At 36.0% G+C, this 26,351-nt stretch overlaps 1 protein-coding gene across 1 annotated transcript; it reads right to left on the bottom strand.

The window, feature by feature from the left end:
• Window positions 1-24,535: 24,535 nt before the first annotated feature.
• LOC126080527 (olfactory receptor 8K3-like) lies at window positions 24,536-25,555 on the bottom strand. The gene has a single exon (XM_049891729.1). The coding sequence runs from the start codon at window positions 25,553-25,555 to the stop codon at window positions 24,536-24,538; it is 1,020 nt and encodes a 339-aa protein (XP_049747686.1).
• Between the last annotated feature and the right edge of the window lie 796 nt (window positions 25,556-26,351).

Genomic DNA, 26,351 nt, shown 5'->3' with positions numbered 1-26,351 from the left:
ATTAAGATGTTCAGAGCAAGTCATAGATACTCTTCTTCACACAAGAAGAATGGAAGGAGTAAAAGAATCCAGATATCTTAGAGAGAGGCAGTAACTGACAGTGAAAAAGGGGATTGACTCAATACACACTAGTATGATATTTAGGAAAACGTTGAAAATCTCAAAGTGGTAGCCTTGGCACTGAGTTCTGAATCCCTTTGCTCAGTGCACTGCGTCTCCTATCCTACAGCAAAATCCTATGATAGCAGGTCCTGAGATTAGTAAATTCCAGGTGAAATTGTCCAGACGTAGGCTTATCATTCTTATGTAGTGGTGAATAGAGAGCTGGAAGGGAGAGTGGGACTCAGTGGAGAAACAGCAGACAAGTTTACCTAGGAAGAAAGGGTGGAGATGGCTTACAAACTCCAGTCTTGTCTTGCCCCCACCCCCCAATTTTCTGGATCAAGCTACCAAAATTGACACCAAGATTTAGCAGATTCCTTGATGGCTGCCACTCTGGGTGTCATGGGACTGAGAATCATCCTTACCAGAAAACTGCTGTAAAGTGACTCTGGAGTAGAACTACCCCATAGGGTTTCCAAGGCTGTAATCTTTATGGAAGCAGACAGCCACATCTTTCTCCTAAGGAGCAGCTAGCTGCTAACCTCTCAGTTAGCAGCCCAGAGCTTAACCCCTGTGTTATCCACCAGGGCTCCTCCCTGAGTGTCAGAGATGGTTAAAAGGGAATCCAGGTGGTTTGGACTATGGCACCTTCACTAGCTCCATTCAGGACACTTTCCCTTTATTTACTGACTTTCTTGTATAACCATAAGTGATGACAGGGGTGAGACTTAACAGTGATATACTTGAAAATCACAGTGGTGTTCTCTTTCATTTCTCTATTATACAGTTTCCAGGAAAAAAAAAAGGGGGCAATATATGACACAATAAACGCACGTATATTTTAAATGCCATATAGATTCCATCATCACCTCAATGTTATATTAAACTAAATAAAGCACATAAAATGAAATACTCAAAATCTTTGAATACTGATATAAACCTAGATTTTAGTGGGAATTGAGGTAGATCTTGTGGGTCTTGAAGCTTATAAAAATTATGATTTTTTTTTTTTTTTAAGGAGTCCTGATGGCAAGATAGTTAAGTGCTCAGCTGCTAACCAGAATTTTGATGGTTCGAACCCATCTAGCAGCTCTGAGGGAAAAAGACCTCCCGAGCTGCTTCCATAATGATTAAAGCGGAGAAAACCTACAAGGCACTTTTACTCTGTCACATGCATTACTATGAACCTAAAATAGACTCAAGAGTAGCTAGCAACAAAAAACAATTTAAGAATACATTAATAAAATTATAAATTTAAAATGACCATAAACATGAATACTTAGTTGGAAAAAGTAATAAAAACATTTTAAAATTATAAACATTATGCTAAAAACACAAACAGCAACAAAAGAAGAAATGTGTTCCTTCCCAGGTTTTACAAGATACATCACTATGTGACTGCATTGCTAAGTCCCCACCCAAGACCTTTAAAGAGGCTCAGACTGAAGCTTCATTAACTTCACTTTATCTCTGCCTCTCTCTACAAGAATAGGAAAATCTCACAAGGTTTCTGAATCGAAAATGGAAGTACACTAAAGAAAACTGTGGTGTCATTGTGTAGATAAAATTAAGATTATTTTCTCAGTATTAACAACTGCATGGTTTCATTACAAATGTATACTCTGCAAACATTGCTGAATCAATTTAAAGTGTAATCTACGTTACATCAGAAACCCTGGAGGTGTAGTGGTTAAGAACTATGGCTGCTCTCCAAAAGGTTGATGGTTCATATCTACCAGGCACTCCTTGGAACCTCTACTTTGTCCTCTAGAGTTGCTATGAGTCAGAATCGACTCAGCAGGAGTGGGTTTGGTTATATCAGACTGTAATGTTTCAGAAGTATCCTCCAATCATGGGAAGTGAGACCTTCTACACTTTATTTTAGGTAAAATCAGATATAGCAATTACTTTTCCATCCTCTAGTATGATGAAAAGGTGTCCATTCCGTCTGTAACAAGTATAATTTGTTTAGATAATACTACGTGAAGGCTAATACCAATGCCTCTGTTTCTTTCTAGAAGAGATAACTGGATTAAATGGGCTCACAGAATCTAACAGTACTGACTGAATTCATTCTAGTGGGAGTTACAAGGCGCCCTGAGCTGCAGCTCCCCCTATTTGCAGCCTTTCTTGTCATCTACTTGATCACAGTGGTTGGAAACATGGGCCTGATCATCTTGACCAAGGCAGACTCCCACCTACAGACACCTATGTATTTTTTTATCAGACACCTGGCCTTCATTGATCTTGGTAATTCTACTGCTATTTATCCCAAGATGCTAGCAGGTTTTGTTGTGGATCAAAATACCATATCCTATTACGCATGTGCCACACAAATGGCTTTTTACATTCTGTTCATTATCAGTGAGCTCTTCATCCTATCAGCCATGGCCTATGACCGCTATGCAGCCATCTGTAACCCTCTGCTCTACAATGTTATCATGTCCCAGAAACTTTGCTATGCACTCTTGGGCATTCCATATCTCTACAGCACCTTTCTGTCCCTGATGGTCACCAGTAAGATTTTTATATCGACCTTCTGTGGCTCTAACATCATCAGTCATTTCTACTGTGATGATGCTCTCTTGATACCTTTGCTCTGCTCAAATGCACGAGAAATAGAATTGTTGATCATAATATTTGCGGCAGTTAATTCAATTTCCTCCCTTCTGGTAGTCCTGGTCTCCTATGTGCTGATTCTGACAGCTGTATTTCTAATGAATTCTGCCGAGAGCAGGAAAAAAGCTTTCTCCACGTGTGGTTCTCATCTGACAGTGGTGGTTGTGTTCTATGGAACTCTGTTATTTATGTATCTTCAGCCTAAATCTGCTCGTTCCTCTGATACTGACAAAATGGCGTCCGTGTTTTACACTTTAGTCATCCCCATGCTGAACCCTTTCATTTACAGTTTAAGGAACAAAGAAATAAAACATGCCATTACTAGGGTCTTCAAGAAGCGATGAAAATTTTGTATTTGATATTCAATACATAATATTGTTTTAATAAATTTTGAAAAAGGCAAATGCTGCTTAATATTTTTGGTGTATATAATTACATTCTCTTTAGTTCCAGACTAAAGGCAAATTATAAAACACATACAAATGGATTGTTTTCATTATGTTCATCCAAATATATTTCAATCATCATATTTTAGATGTCAAGTTAAACGGTATAGCATTCCTAAGTTTCCTTGTTTCTCTTTCAATGTTTTCTTGTGTGATTCTGTTGAAGCGCAGACTTCATCCAATGGAAAACGTATCACACTCTACATCAGTCATTATGTTGTACATTTGTAAGTGTTTTTATAAGGACGATGAGGGTCCTCTGAATCTTATTTTCATCGCATTTTCTCTTTGTTTGCTTTTAAAAAAACTTTTCTTTAAATGAGAGTTTGCGAATCAAGCCAGTCTCTCATACAAAAACTCATGCATACCTTGCTGTGTACTTCTAGCTGCTTTCCCCCTAGATGAGACAGCACACTCCTCCTCTCCACCCTATATTGCCCTTGTCCATTCAGCCAGCTTCTGTCCCCCTCTGTCTTCTCATCTGTCCTCCAGACAGGAGATGCCCCCATAGTCTCATATGTCTGCTTGAGTCAAGAAGCTCACTCCTCAGCACTATCATTTTCTGTCTTATAGTCCAATCCAATCCCTGTCTGAAGAGTTGTCTTCGGGAATGGTTCCAGTCATGTGCTAACAGAGGGTCCTGGGACCAAGACCTCTGGGGTCCCTCCAGTCTCAGTCAGACCATTAAATCTGGTCTTTTTATGAGAATTTAAGGTCTGCATCCCACTGTTCTCCTGCCCCGTCAGGGATTCTCTGTTGTGTTTCCTGTCAGGGCAGTCATGGGGGGTAGCAGGGCACCATGTAGTCCTTCCAGTCTCTGGCCGATGTAGTCTCTTGTTTATGTGGCCTTTTCTGTCTCTTGCACTCATATTTACCTCGTGTCTTTGCAGTTCTTCATTCTCCTTTGCTCCAGGGGGGTTGAGACAAATTGATGCATCTTAGATGGCCGCTTGCTAGCATTTAAGATCCCGGATGCCACTCTCGAAAGTGGGATGCAGACTGTTTTCTTAATAGATTTTATTATGCCAATTGACCTAGATGTCCCTTGAAACCGTGGTCTCCATACCCCCGTCCCTGCTACTCTGGCCTTTGAAGTGTTTGGTTGTACTCAGGAAACATCTTTGCTTTTGGTTTAGTCAAGTTGTGCTGACCTCCTCTGTATTTTTTGTCTTTCCTTTCACCTAAAATAGTTCTTAATTAGCGAATTAAGTCAATACTCCTAATCAGTGAATACCCCTCTTCCCTCCCCCGCACTCTCATAACCATCAAATAATATTTTCTTCTGTGTTTAAACTTTTTCTCGAGTTCTTATAATAATGGTCTCATACAATATTTGTCCTTTTACAACTGAGTAATTTCACTCAGCAAAATGGCTTCCAGATTGCTCCATGCTATAGGATGTTTCATGGATTCATCATTGTTTTTAATCACTGCGTAGTATTCCATTATGTGAATGTACCATAATTTATTTATGCACTCAAGATAAACATGCAAAAATCAGTTGGATTCCTCTACACCAACAAAGACAACATCGAAGAGGAAATTACCAAATCAATTTACCATTTACCATAGCCCCCAAGAAGATAACATACTTAGGAACAAATCTAACAAGAGACATAAAAAACCTATATAAAGAAAACTACAAGACACTATTGCAAGAAACCAAAAGAGACCTACATAAGTGGAAACACATACCCATGTATAAGGGCCCTAGTATAAGGGCCCTAGCATAGTCTCTATTTTTCCTTCCATGATCTTCCTTGTTCTGGATTTTTTATTTAGGTTTTTGATTGATTTTTAGCAATTTTTTGTGCATGTTGTGAGGTATGGGCCTTGTTTGATTTTTTTGCAGATGGATATTCAGTTATGCCAGCACACTTTGTTAAAGGGACTATTTTTTCCACACTTAACAGACTTCAGAACTTCGTCATATATCAGCCACTCATATGTGGATGGATTTATGTCTGGATTCTCAATTCTGTTCCTTTGGTCTATGTATCTGTTGTTGTACCAGTACCAGGCTGTTTTGACTACTGTGGCGGTATAATACATTCTAAAATCAGGTAGTGTGAGGCTTCCCACTTTATTCTTCTTTTTCAGTAATGTTTTTCTTATCTGGGGCCTCTTTCCCTTCCATATGAATTTGGTGATTTCTTTCTCCACCTCATTAAAAAATGTTGTTGGAATTTGGTTTGGGATTGCATTGTAACTATAGCTCGTTTTGGGTAAAATAGACATTTTTACAATGTTGAGTCTTCCTATCCATGAGTAAGGTATGTGTTTCCACTTATGTAGGTCTCTTTTGGTTTCTTGCAATAGTGTCTTGTAGTTTTCTTTATATAGGTTTTTTATGTCTCTTGTTAGATTTGTTCGTAAGTATGTTATCTTTTGGGGGCTATGGTAAATGGTAAATTGATTTGGTAATTTCCTCTTCGATGTTGTCTTTGTTGGTGTAGAGGAATCCAACTGATTTTTGCATGTTTATCTTGTATCCTGATACTCTGCTGAACTCATTTATCCATTTCAGTAATTTTCTTGAGGATTCTTTAGGGTTTTCTATGTATAAGATCATGACATCTGCAAATAGAGATACTTTTACTTCTTCCTTACCAATTTGGATGCCCCTTATTTCTTTTTCTAGCCTAATTGCTCTGTCTACGACCTCTACCACAACGTTGAATAAGAGTGGTGATAAAAGACATACTTGTCTGGTTCTGCATCTCAGGGGGTGTGCTTTCAGACTCTCTCCATTAAGGATGATGTTGGATGATGGCTTTTTCCAAATGCCATTTATTATGTTGAGGAATTTTCCTTCTATTCCTATTTTGCTGAGAATTTTTTTTCATGAATGTGTGTTGGACTTTTTAAATGCCTTTTCTCCATCAACCGATAAAATCATGTGGTTCTTGTCTTTTATTTGTGTGATTGATAGCACTGACTGTTTTTCTAATATTGAACCATCCCTGCATACTTGGTATGAATCCCTTTTGGCCTTGGTGAATTATTTTTTCGATATGTTGTTGAATTCTATTGGCTTGAATTTTGTTGAGGATTTTTGCATCTAAGTACATGAGGGATATAGTTCTGTAATTTTCTTTTTCTGTGGTGTATTTACCTGGTTTTGGTATCAGGGAAATGCTGGCTTCATAAAATGAGTTTGGGAGTATTCTTCCTTTTCTATGCTCTGAAGTACCCTCAGTAGTAGTGGTGTTGCCTCTTCTCTGAAAGTTTGGTAGAATTCTTCAATGAAGCTGTCGGGCCACGGCTCTTTTTTGGGGGAGTTTTTTTAATTAACTTATCAATCTCTTCTTTGTTATTGGCTTATTTAGTTGTTCTATCTCTGTTTGTGTTAGTTTAGGTAGGTAGGGTGTTTCTAGAAATTTGTCCATTTTTCTAGGTTTTCAAATTTGTTTAGAGTACAATTTTTCATAGTAATCTTATATGATTCTTTTAATTTCAGTTGGTTCTGTTGTGATATCACCCATCTCATTTATTATTTGGGTTATTTGCTTCCTTTTCTTTTTTTCTTCTGTCAGTTTGGCCACTGGTTATCAATTTTGTTAATCTTTTCAAAGAACCAGCATTTGGTTTTGTTAACTCTTTCAATTGTTTTTCTGTTCTCTATTTCATTTACTTCTGCTCTAATTTTTATTATTTGCTTTCTTCTGGTGCCTGAGGGTTTCTTTTGTTGCTCTCTATTAGTTCATACATATATATATATATATCTTTGATTTTGGCCATTTCTTCTTTTAGGATGTGTGCACTTTTTTATATAAATTGACCTCTGAGCACTGCTTTAGCTGTGTCCCAAATGTTCTCATATGAAGTGTTTTCATTCTTTTTGGATTCTATTCATTTCTTTATTCGGTCCTTAATTTCTTCTGTAACCCAGTAGTTTTTGAGCAAGGTGTTGTTCAGTTTCCAAGTGTTTGATTTCTTTTCCTTAATTTTTCTGTTATTGATTTTTAATTTTATGGCTTGATAATTAGAGAAGAGGATTTGTAATATTTCAGGGCTTTGGATTCTGTTAAGGCTTGCTTTATTACCTAATATATGGTCTATTCTAGAGAATGTTCCATGTGTGTTGGGAAAGAAACATACTTGGATGCTGTTGGGCAGAGTGTTCTGTATATATCTATGAAGTTTGATTTGTTGATTGTGGCATTTAAATCTTCCCTGTCTTTTTTGAGCTTCTTTGTGGATGTTCTGCCTTCACTGAAAGTGGTGTGTTGAAGTCTGCTACTATTATTTTGGAGCTGTCTATCTCACTTTTCAATGCTGTTAGAGTTTATTTTATGTATCTTAAAGCCCTGTGGTTGGGTGCATAAATACTTAATATGGGTATATCCTCCAGGTATATTGTCCCTGTGATCATTATATAGCGTCCTTCCTTATGCTTTGGGGTTGATTTAAAGTCTATTTTGTCAGAAATTAATATTGCCAGTTCTGCTCTTTTCGATTGTTTTTTCTTTGTATATGTATATATTTTTTTCCATCCTTTGAGTTTTAGTTTGTTTGTGTCTTTAAGTCTAAGATGTGTCTCTTGTACCACCATATAGAGGGATCATGGTTTTTTATCCATTCGACCACTCTCTGTCTCTTTAATTGGTCCATTTAGTCCATTTACATTCACCATGATTATGCATAGGTATGAGTTTAGCACTGTCATTTTGATTTTTTTTTTTTTGTGTGTGTGTGTGTGTATGTTGTTGAGAGTTTCTTTTTTCCACTTAATTTTAGGGGGTTGAGTACTTTTTGTCTATAAATTTTCTTTTCCTTTTTTTCATTGTTGTCGATTTTGTTTTTGTTGAGTCTTTATGTTTTCCTTGTATTTTATTTTGATGTATAGGATTATTAGTCTCCTTTGTGGTTTCTTTAATATTTACCCCTATTTTTCAAAGTTTATACCACACTTTTAACTCTTTATATTGCCTTGACTCTCTCTCCATATGAAAGATCTATGATTACATTTTTTAGTCCCTCTTTATTGATGTAATGTCATCTTTTTTTGTGTTTTGTTTTTACATAATTGCATCACTGTTTTCCTGTTTTGAGCATCTTTTTTTATCCTGATTTATTTTTGTAATTTCCTTATCTGGGTTGATATCTGGTTGCTTTGTCCTGTGTTCTAGTCAGATTTTTATCTGATGTTATGGATTTTCTAACCAGAGAACTTCCTTTAGCATTTCTTGTAGTTTTGGTTTAGTTTTTGCAAATTCGTTAAAATTCTGTTTATCTGGAAACATCCAAATTTCCCCTTCATATCTTAGAGATAGTTTGGCTGGATAGATCATTCTTTGCTTACATTTTTTTTTTTTTCTTTCAAGGCTTTATATGTGTCATACCATTGCCTTCTTGCCTGCATGGTTTCTGCTGAGTAGTCTGAGTTTATTCTCCTTTGTAGGTGACTTTTTGTTTATCTTAGGCTCTCTTAAAATTTTTTATCTTTGGTTTTGCTAAGTTTGATTATACCTTGGTGACTTACTTTTGGGATCTACCTTGTATAATTACTTCTGAGATTTTAACAGAAGCCTCGTTTAATTTCAACTTCAATTTTTTTTTAAATTTTTGTTACATGTGTAGCGTGACTTAAAGAGTGTTTTGGAGTAGTTAAAATTCAAATCCCATTCTACCTCCTCTTTTAGAAATCCCATTACTTTTCATTCAAGGTGTTTTAAAACATTTCCAGGAAAATATGTCACATTCTGGAAATATACCTTTTATAGAATACACTTCAGCTCAGGCTCTGTAGGCTAACACGTATTGGCTCAATTTTGTTATTATTAATTCTGTGATTCTATGCACTGTATTCTATAATGTCAACCTTTACCATTAACAAGACTTCTTTGAGAAATATATTTGAATTAACATTAAATTAATTTGAATTTGTATTATTTTTCTGTATTTTTGATCTTCCAATTTCTACCAAGATTAGTATCAGCAACATGAATTTCCTAAATCAATGAGTTGAAGAAATTCTCAAATGACATTATAATTGCTATTTCACAATTGACAGGATGGGCTCATTCAACTCGCCAACAAAAATATCCAGATTTAAAATGGAAAAAAAAACAGTTTTTAGTTATTCCTAAATAAAATATATATATATATTTATAATCGTAAAAATGATTGTTTTAACAATTTTTTAAACATATTTTATGTGATACAAACATGGACCAATTTAAAATATATATGACAATCATTCATGGCAATAAGAACCTTATGCCATAAGAATTTGTTCCAACCGCAGTAATAATAACCAACTCTATTATAATATTATTGTTGTTGTTAGGTGCCCTCAAGTCAGTTCCGACTCATAGTGATCATATGTACAACAGACTGTAATACTGCCCAGTCCTACACCATTCTCACACTGGTTGCTGTATTTGAGCTCATTGTTGCAGCCACTGTGCCAATCCATCTCCTTGAAGATCTTTCTCTTTTTTGTTGACCCTCTACTTTACCAAACAGGATGTCCCTCTTCAGGGACATGTCCAAAATATGTGAGAAGAAATCTCACCATCCTCACTTAAAAGGAGCATTCTGGCTATACTACTTCCAGGACAAATTTGTTCATTCTTCTGGCAGTCCATGGTATATTCAATATTCTTTGCCAACACCATAATTCAGGAGCATCAATTCTTTTTCAGGCTTCCTTATTCATTCTCCAGGTTTTGAATGCATATGAGCCAATTGAAAATACCTTGACTTTGGTCAGGTGCATCTTAGTCCTCAAAGTGGCATCTTTGCTATTGAACTCTTTAAAGAGGCCTTTTCCAAAAGTTTTGCCCATTGCAATAAGTAGTTTGGTTTGTTGACTGCTGTTTCCATGGGCTTTGATTGTGCATCCAAGTAAAATTAAATCCTTAACAACTTCAATATTATCTGTTTATCATGACATTGCTCATTCGTCCAGTTGTGAAGAGTTTTGTTTTTCTTTGTGTTGAGGTGAAATCCATATTGAAGGCTGTAGTCTTTTATCTTCATCAAGAAAAAAAAAAAAAAACATTGGCACCAATTTGATTCTTACTCATAGCAACCCCGTAGGACAGATTAGAATTGCCCCATAGAGTTTCCAAGGAGTGCCTGGTGGATTTGAACTGCCAACCTTTTCATTAGCAGCTGTATCTGTTAACCACCACACCACCAGGATTTCCTTGATCTTCATCAGTAAGTACTTAAGTCATCTTCACTTTCAGCAAGCAAGGTGCATATCACAGGTTGTTAATTTGTCTTTATAATCCTGACCCTGCTTTCATCTTCGTATAGTCTAGCTTCTCCGATTATTTGCTCAACATACAGATTGAATAAGTATGGTGAGAAGATACAACCCCGACACACAACTTTCCTGATTTTAAACCACACATTATAGTATCCCCATGTTCTGTTTGAATGATTGCCTCTTGGTCTGTGTACAGGTTCCTTATGAGCACAATTAAGTTTTCTGAAATTCACATTCTTAGTGATTTTATCCATAATTTGTTATGATCCACACAGTCAAATGCCTTTACATAGTCAATACAACACAGGTAAACATCTTCCTGATATCCTCCACTTTCAGTCAAGTTCCTTCTGACATCAGCAATGATATCTGCCCTCACATGCTCTCTTCTCAATCCAGCTTGAATTTTTGGCAGTTTCTCCCTGATGTACTGCTGCAAATACTTTTGAGTTAACTTCACCAAAAATTTTACTTTGTTGTTTTATTAACTATATTGCTCAATAATTTCCACATTCTGTTAGGTCACCTTTCTTTGGAACGGACACAAATATGGATCTCTCTAGGTTTGTGAGCCAGGTAGCTAGCTGTCTTCCAAATTTCTTGTCAGAGATGAGTAAGGGCTTCCAGTATTGTATCAATTTGTGGAAACATCTCTGTTGGTATTTGGTCAATTCCTGGAGCCTTGTTTTTCACTAATGCCTTCAGTGCAGCTTATGATCAAGAATATCATCAGTTCTTGATCATATGCTACCTCTCGAAATGGTTAAACTAAGACCAGTTCTTTCTGGTAAAATGACTCTGTATATTCCTTCCATTTTATTTTGATGCTTCCTGTGTTGTTCAGTATGTTTCCAATAAAATCCACCCAAACCAGTGCCGTCGAGTCAAATAGAATCCTTTAAAATTACTACTGAGGCTTGAATTTTCTATTCATTCCTTTCAGCTTGAAGAATGGTGAGCTTTTTCTTCCTTTTGGTTTCATATCTCCAGGTTTTTGCAGGTCACTTTGTCTTCTCAAACCGCTCTTTGAAATCTTCTGTTTGGCTCTTTTACTTCATTTCTTCTATTTGCTTTAGCTACTTGATGTTCAAGAGCCAGTTTCAGAGTCTCTTCTGACATCCATTTTGTTATTTTCTGTCTTTTTAATGACCTCTTGCTTTCTTCATGTATGATGTCCTTGATGTCATTCCACAACTCATCAGGCCTTTGGTCATTAGTGTTCGATGCTTCAAATTTATTGTTGAGATGGTATCCAAAATTGGGGTAGATACACTCAAGGTCATACTTTGGCACGCATGGATTTGTTTTAATTTTTTTCACCTTCAATTTGCATATGAGCAATTGATTTGTTCTGCAGTTGGCCCCTGGCCTTGTTCTGAATGATGATATTGAGCCTCATTCTCTCTGTCCACAGATGTAATCAATGTGATTCCTGTGTCTTCCACCTGGCAAGGTCCATGTGTATAGTTGCCATTTACATTGTTGAGAAACGGTATTTGCTATGAGCAAGTCATTGGTCTTGCAAAATTCTATCCTGATATCTCTGGCATTGTTTGTATCACCAAGGCCATATTTTCCAACTACATACCGTTTTTTGTTTCTGGGTTTCACACTCTAATCAGTAGTAATTACTAATGCATCTTGATTGCATGTTTGACCAATTTCAGATTGCATAGGTTGGGAAAATTTTTTAATTTTTTTCTTCTTTGACCTTATCAGTTGTTATGTATTAATAATGCATAATGGGAATAATGCATAATGGGAATTGACTCGACAGCAATGGGTTTTAATGGGAATGGGAATATACATACAGAATAAAGAACTTCAGACTTTGACATAGACAGTAAGGTATATTATTGTCTGTGAGATTCCCAAGTATCTTGCTATTAGGTATGGTAAGCATTAATGTTTGCAATTGAATGTTCAGTCAATAAAACATCAATTTGCCCAATCTCTTTAGAATTCTTGGATTATATTTCTAGTTCTGTGACTATGTTACATATGCTAATTATTTGTTATGTTTTGAATAGTTAGCTTCCATTTTACCTCACTCTGTGTTGTATACAATAACAATAAATAAGAAAGGTGGGTATACGTGTTTAAATCTTCCAACTTTGTTCTAATTTTTTTTTTTTGGTCATATTGTTTGGGGTATAGTAGCTTTTTCACCATTCAGATAAATTTTACAATGAGTTTATTTACTTATTCTGCTGGATTTGGTCTGCAAATAGGAACGACAGCACAGGAAGCATCAAAATAAGATGGAAGGAATACACAAAGGGGATATCAAAAAAATTTGATAGTAATGGAATTTTTCTATATTTTAGTTGTAATGGTGATAAAAAAGATTAGAAAAATACTTTAAAAATGTGGATTTTGCTGTGTGTAAACTAACTTCAATAAAAATACATCATGTCAAATGAATATGAAGCTAATAATTGTAAATTTATATACTTTAGAGTACTGTTTGGGTATAGCATTTAATAATTGCAATATGAGCAAATATTTCTAAAAGTACTGTCTATCAATTCTTATTACCTTGATGTTGACTCATGTCTCCCAGCTTCAATTTTAGAATAATTTCATATATTTAATTTAGTCCAAGGAACAATTTTATTTTTCTTGAAATTTCCTGACCAATCAGTCCCTGATGGGTTTTACATTAATTACACTCTTTGGTCCCTTTCTCATAATATCTTCCTCGAGATCAATATATTCGTAAGTATTACTTCTGTTCAGCTTTACAAGTGATGTTATGAATCCTGTATTACACCACTTAGGTAGATGAGGGCAGAGTGACTAAAACAATGTTTGGCTTACTATATATCAGTCATGTTATTTTAATAGAACTTCCAAACAAAAATGCCCTCTTTTCTTATATCATATACTTCCTGAAACCAGAAGGGTAACTAGAGGGCATTTATTGCTCTAAAGAATCCAAGGGATGGTATATCAGATGAGACACAGAAAAGAGGAGTCATGGAGGCCAAGAAAAGTAACTAAGTTGATTATAGTAGTGGTTCCCAGAGGCAAAGAGGGACGTCATGCCTTGGACTCAGGACCACACAAGGGGTTGCCACTGGGGAGAAAGTAACAACCAACTGGAATTTCATGAGAAGGCTTATGTATGGCAAGCAGAGTGGTGTTATCTAGCTTTCTCAATTTTCCTGGATATTTGACATTTTGAATTATTCTGCTGGCTCAGAGTGTATAGGACTATCCCTAATTATTTGGTACTTTGTCCCCTGGGTGATTAGGATGGGTACATAGTTGCCCAGGAAGGTGAGGACCTAATAAGGGGAGTGGGTAGAGAGTGGAAATAATCAACTGCTCAAGAAGTAGAGCAGACTGGCATCCACCCAGGGTCTCAAAACGGTCAACATAGCATTTAAAGAAAATGATATTCCAACTGACCTCTTGAGATATATATATTTGTGTGTGTGTGTGTTTATATATATATATATATAATTGTACCTTAGATGAAGATTTACAGGGCAAGTTAGTTTCTCATTAAATAATTAATATATATATTATTTTATGACATTGGTTGCCAACTCCAAAACATGTCAACACTCTCCCTTTCTAGGCCTTGGGTTCCGCATTACTAGCTTTCATGTCCCCTGCTCCCTTCTCATCCTTGTCCTTGGGCAGTTGTGCCCATTTAATCATCTTTTGTTTTACAGGCCTGTCTAATCTTTGGCTGAAGGCTGAACCTCAGGGGTGACTTCAGTACTGACTTAAAAGAGTTTCCGGGGGTCATACTCTTGGGGTTTCTCCAGTCTCTGTCAGACCAATAAGGCTGGTCTTTTTTTCTGAGTTAGAATTTTGTTCTACATTTTTCTCCAACTCTGTTTGGTGTTCTCAATTGTGATCTCTGTCAAAGCAGTCGGAGGTGGTAGCTGGGCACCATCCAGTTGTGTCAGACTCACTCTGGTGGAGGCTGTGGTAGTTGTCCATTAGTCCTTTGGACTAATCTTTCCCTTGTGTCCTTGACATTCTTCATTCTCTCTTGCTCCAGATGAGGTAGGACTAACAGAGTGTCTTAGATGGCTGCTCACAAGCTTTTTAGACCCCAGACACTACTCACTTAAGTAGGATGTAAAACATTTTCTTCCATAGTTTGTTATGATCCACACAGTCGAATGCCTTTGCATAGTCCATAAAACAAGGGTAAAAATCCTTCTGGTATTCTCTGCTTTCAGCCAGGATCCATCTGACATCAGCAATGATATCCCTGGTTCCATGTCCTCTTCTGAAACCAGCCTGAATTTCTGGCAGTTCCCTGTCGATATACTGCTGTAGCCGTTTTTGAATGATCTTCAGCAAAATTTTGCTTGCATGTGATATTAATGATATTGTTCTATAATTTCCACCTTCAGTTGGATAACCTTTCTTGGGAATAGGCATAAATATGGATCTCTTCCAGTCAGTTGGCCAGGAAGCTGTCTTCCATATTTCTTGGCATAGACGAGTGAGCACCTCCAGTGCTGCATCTGTTTGTTGAAACATCTCAACTGATATTCCATCAATTCCTGGAGCCTTGTTTTTTTACCAATGCCTTCAGAGCAACTTGGACTTCTGCCTTCAGTACCATCGGTTCTTGATCATATGCCACCTCTTGAAATGGTTGAACATCGACTAATTCTTTTTGGTATAATAACTCTGTGTATTCCTTCCATCTTCTATTGATGCTTCCTGCATCATTTATTATTTTCCCCATGGAATCCTTCACTATTGCAACTTGAGGCTTGAATTTTTCTTCAGTTCTTTCAGCTTGAGAAAGGCCGAGCGTGTTCTTCCCTTTTGGTTTTCCATCTCCAGCTCTTTGCACATGTCATTATAATACTTTGTTTTAAAAAGAGAGGAAAACAAGAAGAATTCTAAAAGGTTTTTTAAGGCTGCTCCATAATTAATTTTCTCCATTATTTGGTATTAAGACAGCAACCAAATCTAAAGGTTTTGGGATCTCTAACAATATCCTGGTGGAGTTAAAAATAACAAGAAAAAAGACCAATTTATCTGACTTTCAAGTTCTGTTATAAAAGATTTTTTCATGTATGAAGCACAATAAACCTACAGAACTCATGCTTACTCAAGTAGGTATGAAATATCTTTATGGTTAGAAAAATCATGAAAATATAATGACTTTGTAAAAAAATAAAGCTTTGAAAAAAAGCCTTATACTTTATTTCCATATCAATTACTTTAAAATAAGCTTATAAGTTCCATGGAATCAACTGGTTGTGATGATCAAAGAAAAGTCCCATGAAGAGGTGAGTTTTAAAAATGCCAGTGTTTTCTATGAGAAAATAAATTTTTATTTTGCCTATTCTAGGGTTGATGTATTTCTGTTGCTCCAAGTAATACACTAATATTTTGAGCTAAGAATTATGTAAGTAGCGAGAGATGCCTGATTTTATACTCTGCTGTTATTTCATATATTGTGCTTGTTTGTTGGGATTTAAGTCGTATAATCTCATACTAAATATTTTTATTTTTCTCATCAAGGAGCCTGCATAGGTTGTGGTTGTTAGTTGCCATTGTATATAGGTAAGACCGGCTATGAATACAAGATGAACTTCTGCTAGAATACCACACAGCAGAAACTGGGAGAAACACCACATGTTGTAGAGAAGGACATGCCCCTCAGTGTTCTAGGATGTGCCATCCATATACGCTGGGAATTAGAATATCACTCCTCCTGTTACTTGACTTCTGAGACTTTCCTACATCATGGCGTTGCTGTTCAGCTCTTCTGTTTACCATTTCTCCAGGGAATCCTGGAATACATGTGGTACCAATTTGTCAATTCCCTCAGTCTCCTCTGCTTTGTGGTAACTTTCTCTATTTGTGAACTTATATGCAGATATTATTTGACATATGGTGGAAGGGACCAGTTCCTGGAGAAGGACATCATGCTTGGTATAGTAGAGGGTCAGTAATAAAGAAGAAGACCTTATGAGATGGATTGACACAGTGCCCGCAACAATGGGCTCAGACATAGCAATGATTGTGAGAATGGTGCAGGACCAGGCACTGTTTTGTTCTGTTATACGTGAAGTTTCTAGGAGTCGGAACTGAATAGATGGTACCTAATAACAACAACAATAGTATTAAGATTATCCAGGACTGTTAAATATTTTAATGAATCACAGATTCTTATTCTAACTGTAATAATATTTACTTTGTTTACTTAATCTCCTGGTTAATATTTTCTTATTGTTTTTATCCCTTTCTGTCTGTCTGTCTCTGTTTGTTATTTTCAGGAGCTCCTTTAATGAAAAATTACGTAGGTGGATTAGACAAATTTGTTTTCTTTGGGTTGAGGGATATCCCTGATTTGCACATTGTCCCTTTTGATCTGTATGATTACTGTGGTGAGGAACTCTTGGGTGTTTACATTAAGCATGGTGATACCCAATATATTGCACATTCTCAGCTGGCTCTTTCACATCTTGCCCTATATGAATGGCACAACTTAGAATTCCTTGGTCCCCAACATTCACAGTTGTATGTGCTTTTGCCTTTCCCCCTTGTATCACCTAGGAATGCTTTTTCCATGCATGTAGTGAAACACTCAATAAATAAATGGGTCACTGAATAAATACTAACTCAAGAAAGAGAGTTTAATTTCTTAAAGAAAAAAAATGTCAAGTAGTAGAGCCTCATGGTTCTCATTGGTTCAGTAGCTCAGCAATATCAAAGTTAATATATTTGCCAATCTCTTGTTCTTAAATTCTCAAAAAAATTGAAGTTCACATAGCAAGAAAGTCCAGGAGGCAGAAGGGGATGGCGAATAAATCTCCTTGCAGCTTCTCACAGGCCTCCCCTTTTTAAGGAAGTAACATGAATCTTGACAAATCCCTGCCAGACTTCTACAAATCATCAACAATAGTGATTTAGCTTTTTATTTTTTAATTCTACTTTTTTTATTTTTTAAAAGGGAACTGAACTTCTCAGGTGGAAATCCAGAAATCATTTATTAAAATAGGAACTTCATTGTTTACTTATTTTTTTCATCTTTCCTACTACTGAATGATAATTCCAGATATCCCCCACTGCAATTGTATCATAAACCCCATCAGACTATACCCTGCATTCACTTTGTGATGATTATCCATTATTTGGTTTCAGCAATGTCACACATCTAAAATGAGCCAATTAGCTTGCTGTGAGTCAATTTCTTAATTTATTTTCTCTCAGAGACGTTATCCTAAGTATTCACTGTTTATGAACCCCACTACTATTTCTCTTATTTTAATTTAATACCTGTCAGAGTGAAGTTTTACTCTCTGTCATCTCAGGGCTGACACCAATGAGTCAGAAAACTGACATTAAGAGGTAATATCGAGTAGCTGTTATGAGCATGGAAAATGGAGCTAGAACATTTGCCTTTGCAACTTGGTTCTAATGCTTAAGACTTCTATGAGCTTGGGTAATTAATTTATCCTTCATAAGTTGAACTTGGATAATTTATTTACCCTCTCTGAACCTCTATTTTACCTTCTAAAATGTGTAAATATTAATAGAAGCTACTTCACTGAGCTATTGTGATGATTAATTAAAACCTGAAGAGCGACTATGACATAACATTCAATACATGTGAGATATTATTACCTGGTAGTGCTCATGACCATCTTAACCTTCTGTTTTAACTCTTTAAAAATATTCCTGCTCACATGACAATATAACGTGCACTTTTGTCTTATATTTCAATGAACTGTTTTTATTCAAATTTCATTGGCTACACAGGGGATTATATTTTGTGAATGTGAACCAGAAAAATTATTTAGACTCTCACTAGCTTCAATAAAATTCTAGAAGTTTTAAAAAAAATAGTGTACAAAATACTTGGTAAAATTTGAGTAACATGCAACACTTATGTCCATTAGGCAGTGTAATTATATCCTTGCCATATAACATACCTCACTTGAAGTAGAAATTCAGCATGGTGCAAACCATGAGATTATTTCATTTTGGTTCTCACAAGTAGGATCAATGAAAATATAGTGCATAATAAATACTGACCAAAGTTTAGAAAAGCCAAACAAGTGAAAGAGAGGCAGCAAAATTAATCCATCACAAAATATCCTGTTTTCCAAGGAAATATGCACACACACACACAATAAAAATGAACAAATGTTTTTAAAAGTTTTTCATATAGATAAGAAAAGATAACCCATGAAACAAAACTAATCATTATTAAATAAGAACAACCAGAGGGGGAAGTATTCCAAACTTGGGAGCCTCTACAGTTGGCCTCAAGAAATTCATCTTAATTGGTGTATATACTGATCTAGGTAAAAAGAGTTGATTAAAACAAAGTCAGATGCTGCGCTAAACTTGTGGATTGCTAAATTGTCAAGTATGTTTCATTAACAGACATATGCGAAGGTAAAGGAATTAATGAGAAAAGAGTGGAGCTCCAAGGTCTGGAATGGGGGCATTTGAGCAAATTCAGATAACTGACTACTTGACATCATCACATACGCTAAGACCCTTGCAAACAGCCCCGAATCTACTGCACCCGTAAGAAATCTATGAAGGATAAAACACAAGGCAATGACTTACACAACCATACACGTACACAAACACAGATGCTGACATTGCAAATTTTATTCTACTAGTTAAAAAAAAAACACCAGAATCATTGTAAATTCACTTTTGTACCTAGTGCTTTTCTCTACTCCCACTCAGCATACCCACTCTCTTTACCTGCTTTCATGATCCCCAACACAGTCTACCATAAAATTTACTAAATTATTATGTTTGTAAGGAGCCCTGCTTTTAAAAGCAATCAGCTGCTATCCTAAAGATTGGCAGTTCAAAACCACCAGTAGCTCCATGGGAGAAAGATATGGCAGTCATCTTCCGTGTATATTTAAAGCCTTGGAACCCTATGCAGTCGCTATGAGTTGGAATCAACTTGATAGCTGTGGGTTATTATGTTCGTGATCCATCTCCCCCCTTCAAAGAAGGTAAAGGTTTCTACTCCTTTGTTCATCAATGAATTTACAGCACTTAGAAGAGTGACTAGAACATTGAAGGCAATTTATAAATATATGATGTATATATTTGTGCTTGCTATTCCCTAAGGAGGAACACAGATGCAGTTTAAAGATCATGGTGTAACTTATGGGAGCCATGTGGTACATCAAACTGTAGAAAATGTATTGCGAATTTTTTCAATGTCCTATATAGGGCATTTATTACAACTTTGTTCCTCAAGCTATAGATCAAGGGATTCAATAAGGGGATCAGCAAGGTATAAAATATGGAAGCCACTTCATCAGTGCCAAAGGAATGACTGGACTTGGGCTGCACGTACATAAAGATTAAAGTCCCATCGAACACTACCACCACTGTCAGGTGGGATCCACAGGTGGAGAATGCCTTGTGCCTACCTTTCAGCTGACTTCATCCTGAGAATGGCTACAAGAATGAGTAGGTAAGAAACAAGAACTAAATAGGAGCGATGAAATCAAATCAAAAGCTGCTAAGATGAGAATGATCAATTAAATTTCATGTGTCTTTTTTGAGCAGAGCAAAGATAATAAGGGGAGGCTGTCACAGTAGAAATGCCTGATGACATTATCATGACAGAAGGATAACTTAAAAATTTTTGTGGTGACCAGAAGAGAAACAATAGAGCTGCAGAGATAGGGGATTGACACCAGCACCTGACACACCCTTTGTGACATGATGACTGTGTAGAGAAGAGGGTTACAGATGGCCACACAGCGGTCATAAGACATTGTTGACAGAATGAAAATTTCACTAACAATGAACACAAGAAAGAAAGATAGCTGTATAGCACAAAAATAATAGGAGATTGTATTTTTATCCACAACAAAATTGGCTAGCATTTTGGGTCCCACAGCTGTTGAATAACCAAGATCAGTGATAGCCAGATGTCTGAGAAAAAAGTACATGGGAGTTTGTAGCCTGGAGTCCATCTTGGTGAAGATGATGATGCCCAAGTTGCCCACCACTGAGATCATGTAGACGATGAGGAGCAGCCAGAACAATGGAGCCTGCAGCTCTGGGCGGTCTGTGATTCCCGTCAGAATGAATTCATTCAGCACTGTTAGATTGTGTTTGTCCATCTTGGTCTATCAGGAAACCTATTCTGGATAGAGACATCAGCATTGTCAATAACTTTTATGCAGTATCATCGGATAGATTTTTAGTATACAAAGTCAATATACTAAAAGAATAAGATTAATCCAAGCTTTCCAGTATAGGTATTTGAAAGTAAACCCACCTCCAACAAATAAAGCATATATACATAGAGAAAGAAGGAGAGGGAAAGGGAGAGAGACAAAGAGGGAGAGAAAAAGAGTGCTAAATGATTATCAGTTGGGGAAAATTTGCTCCAGAAAGAACATTTGTCAATGCCTGGGACTCTTTGGGTGCCACAACTAGAAGAAGGGTATTACTTGTATCTAATTTTTAGAGGACTGGGTTATAGCTAAATATCCTACTGTATACAGGGCGACTTCCCACAGTAGCAAATTTTCCAGCCTAAAATGTCCATAGGGCCTGTGGAGAGCAGGCTCACTGAAAACAAACGAAGACATAAACAACATATGGAAAAAGGAGATAAAGAAGATGTTGTAACTTAGAGGACATGAGGAAGTAAACAACATATGAAAAAGGGAAATATGGAAGATGAGAGGACAAAAATAACTTTATCAACAGAAGACACTGGTACTCACTAAGTTGTAAACAAGAATCTATCAACACCAACCAAACAGAGCTCGACGAAGGCCCACTTAAAATCCACAGGTTTTTTTTTTTTTTTTTAATAAGCTGAAAGTATATTCATAAAAATACATTAAATTACCTTTTTAGCTCTATAAATGTAATGTAGGCACTATTCGATTTTTTACATAAAAAAATGTCTCCTATCATTAAGAAAAGTTTCCCTTCTTCCTTTCCAATCTGGATGCTTTCTACTTATTTATTTAATTTTTTATTGTGTTGCCTAGAATATCCACTAAAATATCAAATATATGTGGTAAGAGTGGATTTACTTGTTTTGTTCATGGTCTTCCTGAGAATGTATTCAGTCTTTCATACCATGCGTGATGGTAGCTGTAGGTTATTCATGGGTGCCCTCTATTAGTTTGATAATGTTCCATTTTAATACCAGTTTACTCTAAGTTCTATCACAATTATTGGAACTTTTAAATGTTCCTCTATATCTATTCATATGGTATTGTCTTTCATTTATAATTTCTTATTATGTTTAATGTCCATAATTGATTTTTTTAACTTAGAACTATGTGCGTTCCTGGAACACACCTAATTTGGTGTGTTATTGTCTTCACATCATCAGATTCAATTTCATAAATTTTTCTTTAGATTTTATACGTATGTGTTCTGTTATTTTCTCTTCTTTTAATGTTTTGTTCTGAGTTTGATATCACAGTTAAAGGTATCTTCATATAGCAAATGCAAATATACCCTTTTCTTCAGTTTTGGTGGAAGATTTTGTATAGTTTAGGCTGCTTCTTTTTTCCCTAAACACTTAATAGAATTTCCAGTCAGTTCACTTGGACCTGATTGAGGATGCAGAGCACTTTAAATGAGATTTCCATTTCAATACTCTCTTTATTAGTGACTCTTTTTTTTTTTTTTCTCATGCGTTTTCTAGTCTCTATATACATGGACTATATCATACCCCTCCTTGTATGGTGCTAAATTAAAACCTAGATTGCATCTTTTTTTTTTTTTAGACAACCTTAGTGTATGTAAATTTTAATTTTGCTTTTTTATTACAAATGTTTTGTTAATATTAAAGGAATAAAAATAAGAAAATATGTATGGAAAATTAGCAGGGAAAATGGGGCAACTATGTCTAGAAAAAAACACATAGCTGCTGTCAGATGGATCCTGGCTAAAAGCAAAGAATACCAGAAATATATTTACCTGTTTTTTATTGATTATACAAATGCATTCGACCATGTGAATCATAACAAATTATTGATAACATTGAGAATAATGGGAATTCCAGAACACTTTATTGTGCTTATGAGGAACCTGTATCCAGTCAAAAGGCAGTTGTTCGAACAGAACAAGGGGATAATGTGTGGTTTAAAGTCAGTTAAGGTGTGCATCAGGGTTGTATCTTTCACCATACCTATACAATCTGTATGCTAAGAAATTATCCCAGAACCTGGACTTTATGAAGAATGCAAAATCAGGTTTGGAAGAAGACTTATTAACAACCTGTGTTATGCAGATGACCCACAACCTTGCTTGCTGAGAGTGAAGAGGACTTGAAGCACTTACTGATGAAAATCAAAGACCATAACCTCATTATAGATTACACCTCAACTTAAAGAAAATAAAAATCCTCACAACTGGACCAATAGACAACATCATGATAAACGGAGAAAAGATTGAAGTTGTCAAAGATTTCATTTTACCTTGAAGACTAAGGTGCCCTGACCCAAGGCTTGGTGTTTTCGGTTGCCTCATATGCATATTAAAGCTGGATGATGAATAAGACCAAAGAATTGATGGCTTTGAATTGTGGTGTTGTCAAAGAATATTGAATATACCATGGACTGCCAAAAGAACAAACAAATATATCTCTGAAGAATACAACCACAATGCTCCTTAGAAGCAAGAAGGGAGAGATTACATCTCATATGCTTTGGACCTGTATCGGGACAGGTCAGTTCAGGGAGAAAGATGTCATGCTTGGTAAAGTAGAGTGTCAGCAAGAAAGAGGAAGACCCTCAAGGAGATGAATTGACAACAGTGACAGCAACAATGGGCTCAAGCATAACAACTATTGTGAGGATGGCACCGTACCTGGCAGTGTTTCCTTCTGTTGTACATAGGGTCGCTTTGAGTCAAAAACTCGACAGCACCTAACAACAATAACATGTGCAGAAACAATGGCAAATATATAAAATACTACAAATCACACATTACTCACTAGAAACACAGCATAGTTCAAACCATGGGATTATCTTCTTTTGCTTCTTCCAAGTAGAATAATCAAAAAAACGAAATCAAACCATAAATCACTCAAAATATAGTGCACACTCACATTACCCAAATTTGAGAGAACTGGCTAAAAAAAAACACAAGGCAAATGACCTAAGTCATCATACCATAGACTTCTTCTGCAAGGATACCTTAAACAGTTAGATAATGTCTTCTAAATAAGAATAACTATTGTTTTCTAAAGAGATGAGGATAAAAATCTATGGGACAAAAGTACGCAATTGGGAAGCAATATCAATCTGGGAAAGAAAAAATGAAAAAAACTGGAAACTTCTGTGGCTGACTTCAATAAATTTATCTTAATTGATATATCTAATGATACAGACAAAATGGGCTGATTTAGAAAAAAACCAGATACTGATCTGGTCTTGTCAAATATAACTATATTTTCTTACTGTTTATATTACTGTTATAATAATAATAAAAATAATAACAAAGTAAACAGACTCTAAGGGCTCATATATGAAAGTAAAGGCACTGATGATGAAAGAGATGAATTTCAAGGTTTAGAAAGTCAACATTTGAGCAAATTCAGATGACTGAGTACTTCAAATCATCCCACTATACTGAGTCTTCTTCCAATTATAATTAGCCACCCCCAGGCAGAGAATAAGCACAAAACAGAAGATATGGAGACACGAACACACACGCACGTGCACACACACATACATACACATGTACACACACATACAAACACAGGAATACACTCACAAGCACATATACACAAGCATGCACATACATACATGCACACACATATGCACACACATACATGTATACATGCCAAACACACACATACACATACGCACACATACACTTTCTACAATTTTTTTTCTTCTAAATGAAGAAAACAACAGGTACTTGGAATTCTTCCTATTTACTACTGTTTCCCCATCCCACTGAGCATATATATTTACCCTTGTTTTTTTTTTTAAATCACCTCCTAACAACTTCTAATATCCTATACAATTTCTTAATTACTATGCTTATAATGCATCTCTCCTGTTTAAGGAAGACAACATTTTTTTATAGTTTTATTTCTTAATCTATTTACAGCTTTTAGTAGAGGTTGTAGTAGAAGGCAACACGGAAATATGTGTTGAACTTATCTGTACTTTTGTGCTTGCTATCCCCTCTGGAGGCACACAGAAAACAGTTTAAAGCCCACAGTGTAATTTATACGAATCATATGGTATAGCGAACTTTGAGTAAATATATTACATAATTGTCCCAAAGTCCTATGTAAGGCATACTTCACATCTTTATTCCTCAAACTATAGATCAAGGGATTCAACATGGGGATAATCAGTGTGTAAAATACGGAAGCCATTTTATCAGTGTCAAAGGAGGAACTGGACTTGGGCTGCACGTATATAAAGATTAAAGTCCCATAAAACACTACCACCACTGTCAGGTGGGATCCACAGGTGGAGAAGGCCTTGTGCCTGCCCTCAGCTGACTTCATCTTGAAAACAGCTGCAAGGATGAGCAGGTAAGAAACAAGAACTATTAGGAAGGATGAAATTAACTCAAAAACTGCTAAGATGAGAATGATCAATTTGATTTCATGTGTGTTTGAGCAGAGCAAAGATACCAAGGGGAGAGCATCACAGTAGAAATGCCTGATGACATTGTAGCCACAGAAGGATAAATTAAAAATCTTTATGGTGAGGAGAAGGGAAACAAATGTGCTGTAGAGATAGGGAATCACCACCAGCACCCAATATATCCTTTGTGACATGATGACTGTGTAGAGCAGAGGGTTACAGATGGCCACATAGCAGTCATACGACATTGCTGACAGAATAAATAGTTCACTAGTCATGAACAATATAAAGATAGCTAGCTGTATAGCACAAAAATAATAGGAGATTGTATTTTCATGCACAACAAAATTTACCAACATTTTGGGCCCCACAGCTGTTGAGTAACCAAGATCAGTGATAGCCAGGTGTCTGAGAAAAAAGTACATGGGTGTTTGTAGACTAGAGTCCATCATGGTGAGGATGATTATGCCCAAGTTGCCCACCATTGAAGTCATGTATATGATGAGGAACAGTCCAAACAATGGAGGCTGCAGCTCTGGGCGGTCTGTGACTCCCGTCAGAATGAATTCATTCAGCACTGTTAGATTGTGTTTGTCCATCTAGGTCTACCAGGAAGCCTATTCTGGATAGAGACATAAGCATCGTCAATAGATTTAACATAGTCTTATCTGGTGGATTTTTAGTATACAAATACAGTATGAATAATATAAATCCAATCTTTACTTATGAGGATATTTGAATATATACCCAACTCCCACAAATTTTACACACACGCACATTATACATTAATGGATAGGTTGATAGATGAAATAAAAACACATCAACTGTTAAACTATTGGGTGTTAGATACATGGGTATTTAGTAGACTCTTCTTAAAACTTTTTTCTTTTTCATATACCGAAAAAAATATGTGAAAATATTTGAACACTTTACTTCAAAACTTTATCTTACACAAACTCATGATTATAGTTGGTTTAGGAGGGAACAATCAAGATAGTAGATGAGTTTTAGACAGACATATAATTGATCACAATGGGGATTATTTGTCTTTATAGATGAAAATATTCCTTTGTATGTTTTATTCTCTGCTATACCTCCATTTGTAAGATATACAAAGTGGTATTTTGGGCAAGTAACATAAGTTATATGAACCTGTTCACCCCCACCTGAAAAATCATATTCCAACACTTTCTTGCAGGATTGTTATGAAGGATACATAAGAATTAAATGCTTCAATGTGTCTTCGTTACCTGAAAATAACTCCAAAATAGTGTGTGTTTAGAATAATTTATCTATCTGACTATCTATCCATCCTTCCACCCATCCACCCATCCATTGCTCCATCCATTTATCTGTCTGTATATCTATCCATCATGTATTTGTCTATCATCATCA

The sequence above is a fragment of the Elephas maximus genome, chromosome 7 (assembly GCF_024166365.1).
Source record: "Elephas maximus indicus isolate mEleMax1 chromosome 7, mEleMax1 primary haplotype, whole genome shotgun sequence".
Lineage (NCBI taxonomy): Eukaryota > Metazoa > Chordata > Mammalia > Proboscidea > Elephantidae > Elephas > Elephas maximus.
This window is presented reverse-complemented; position numbering and strand designations above follow the sequence as displayed.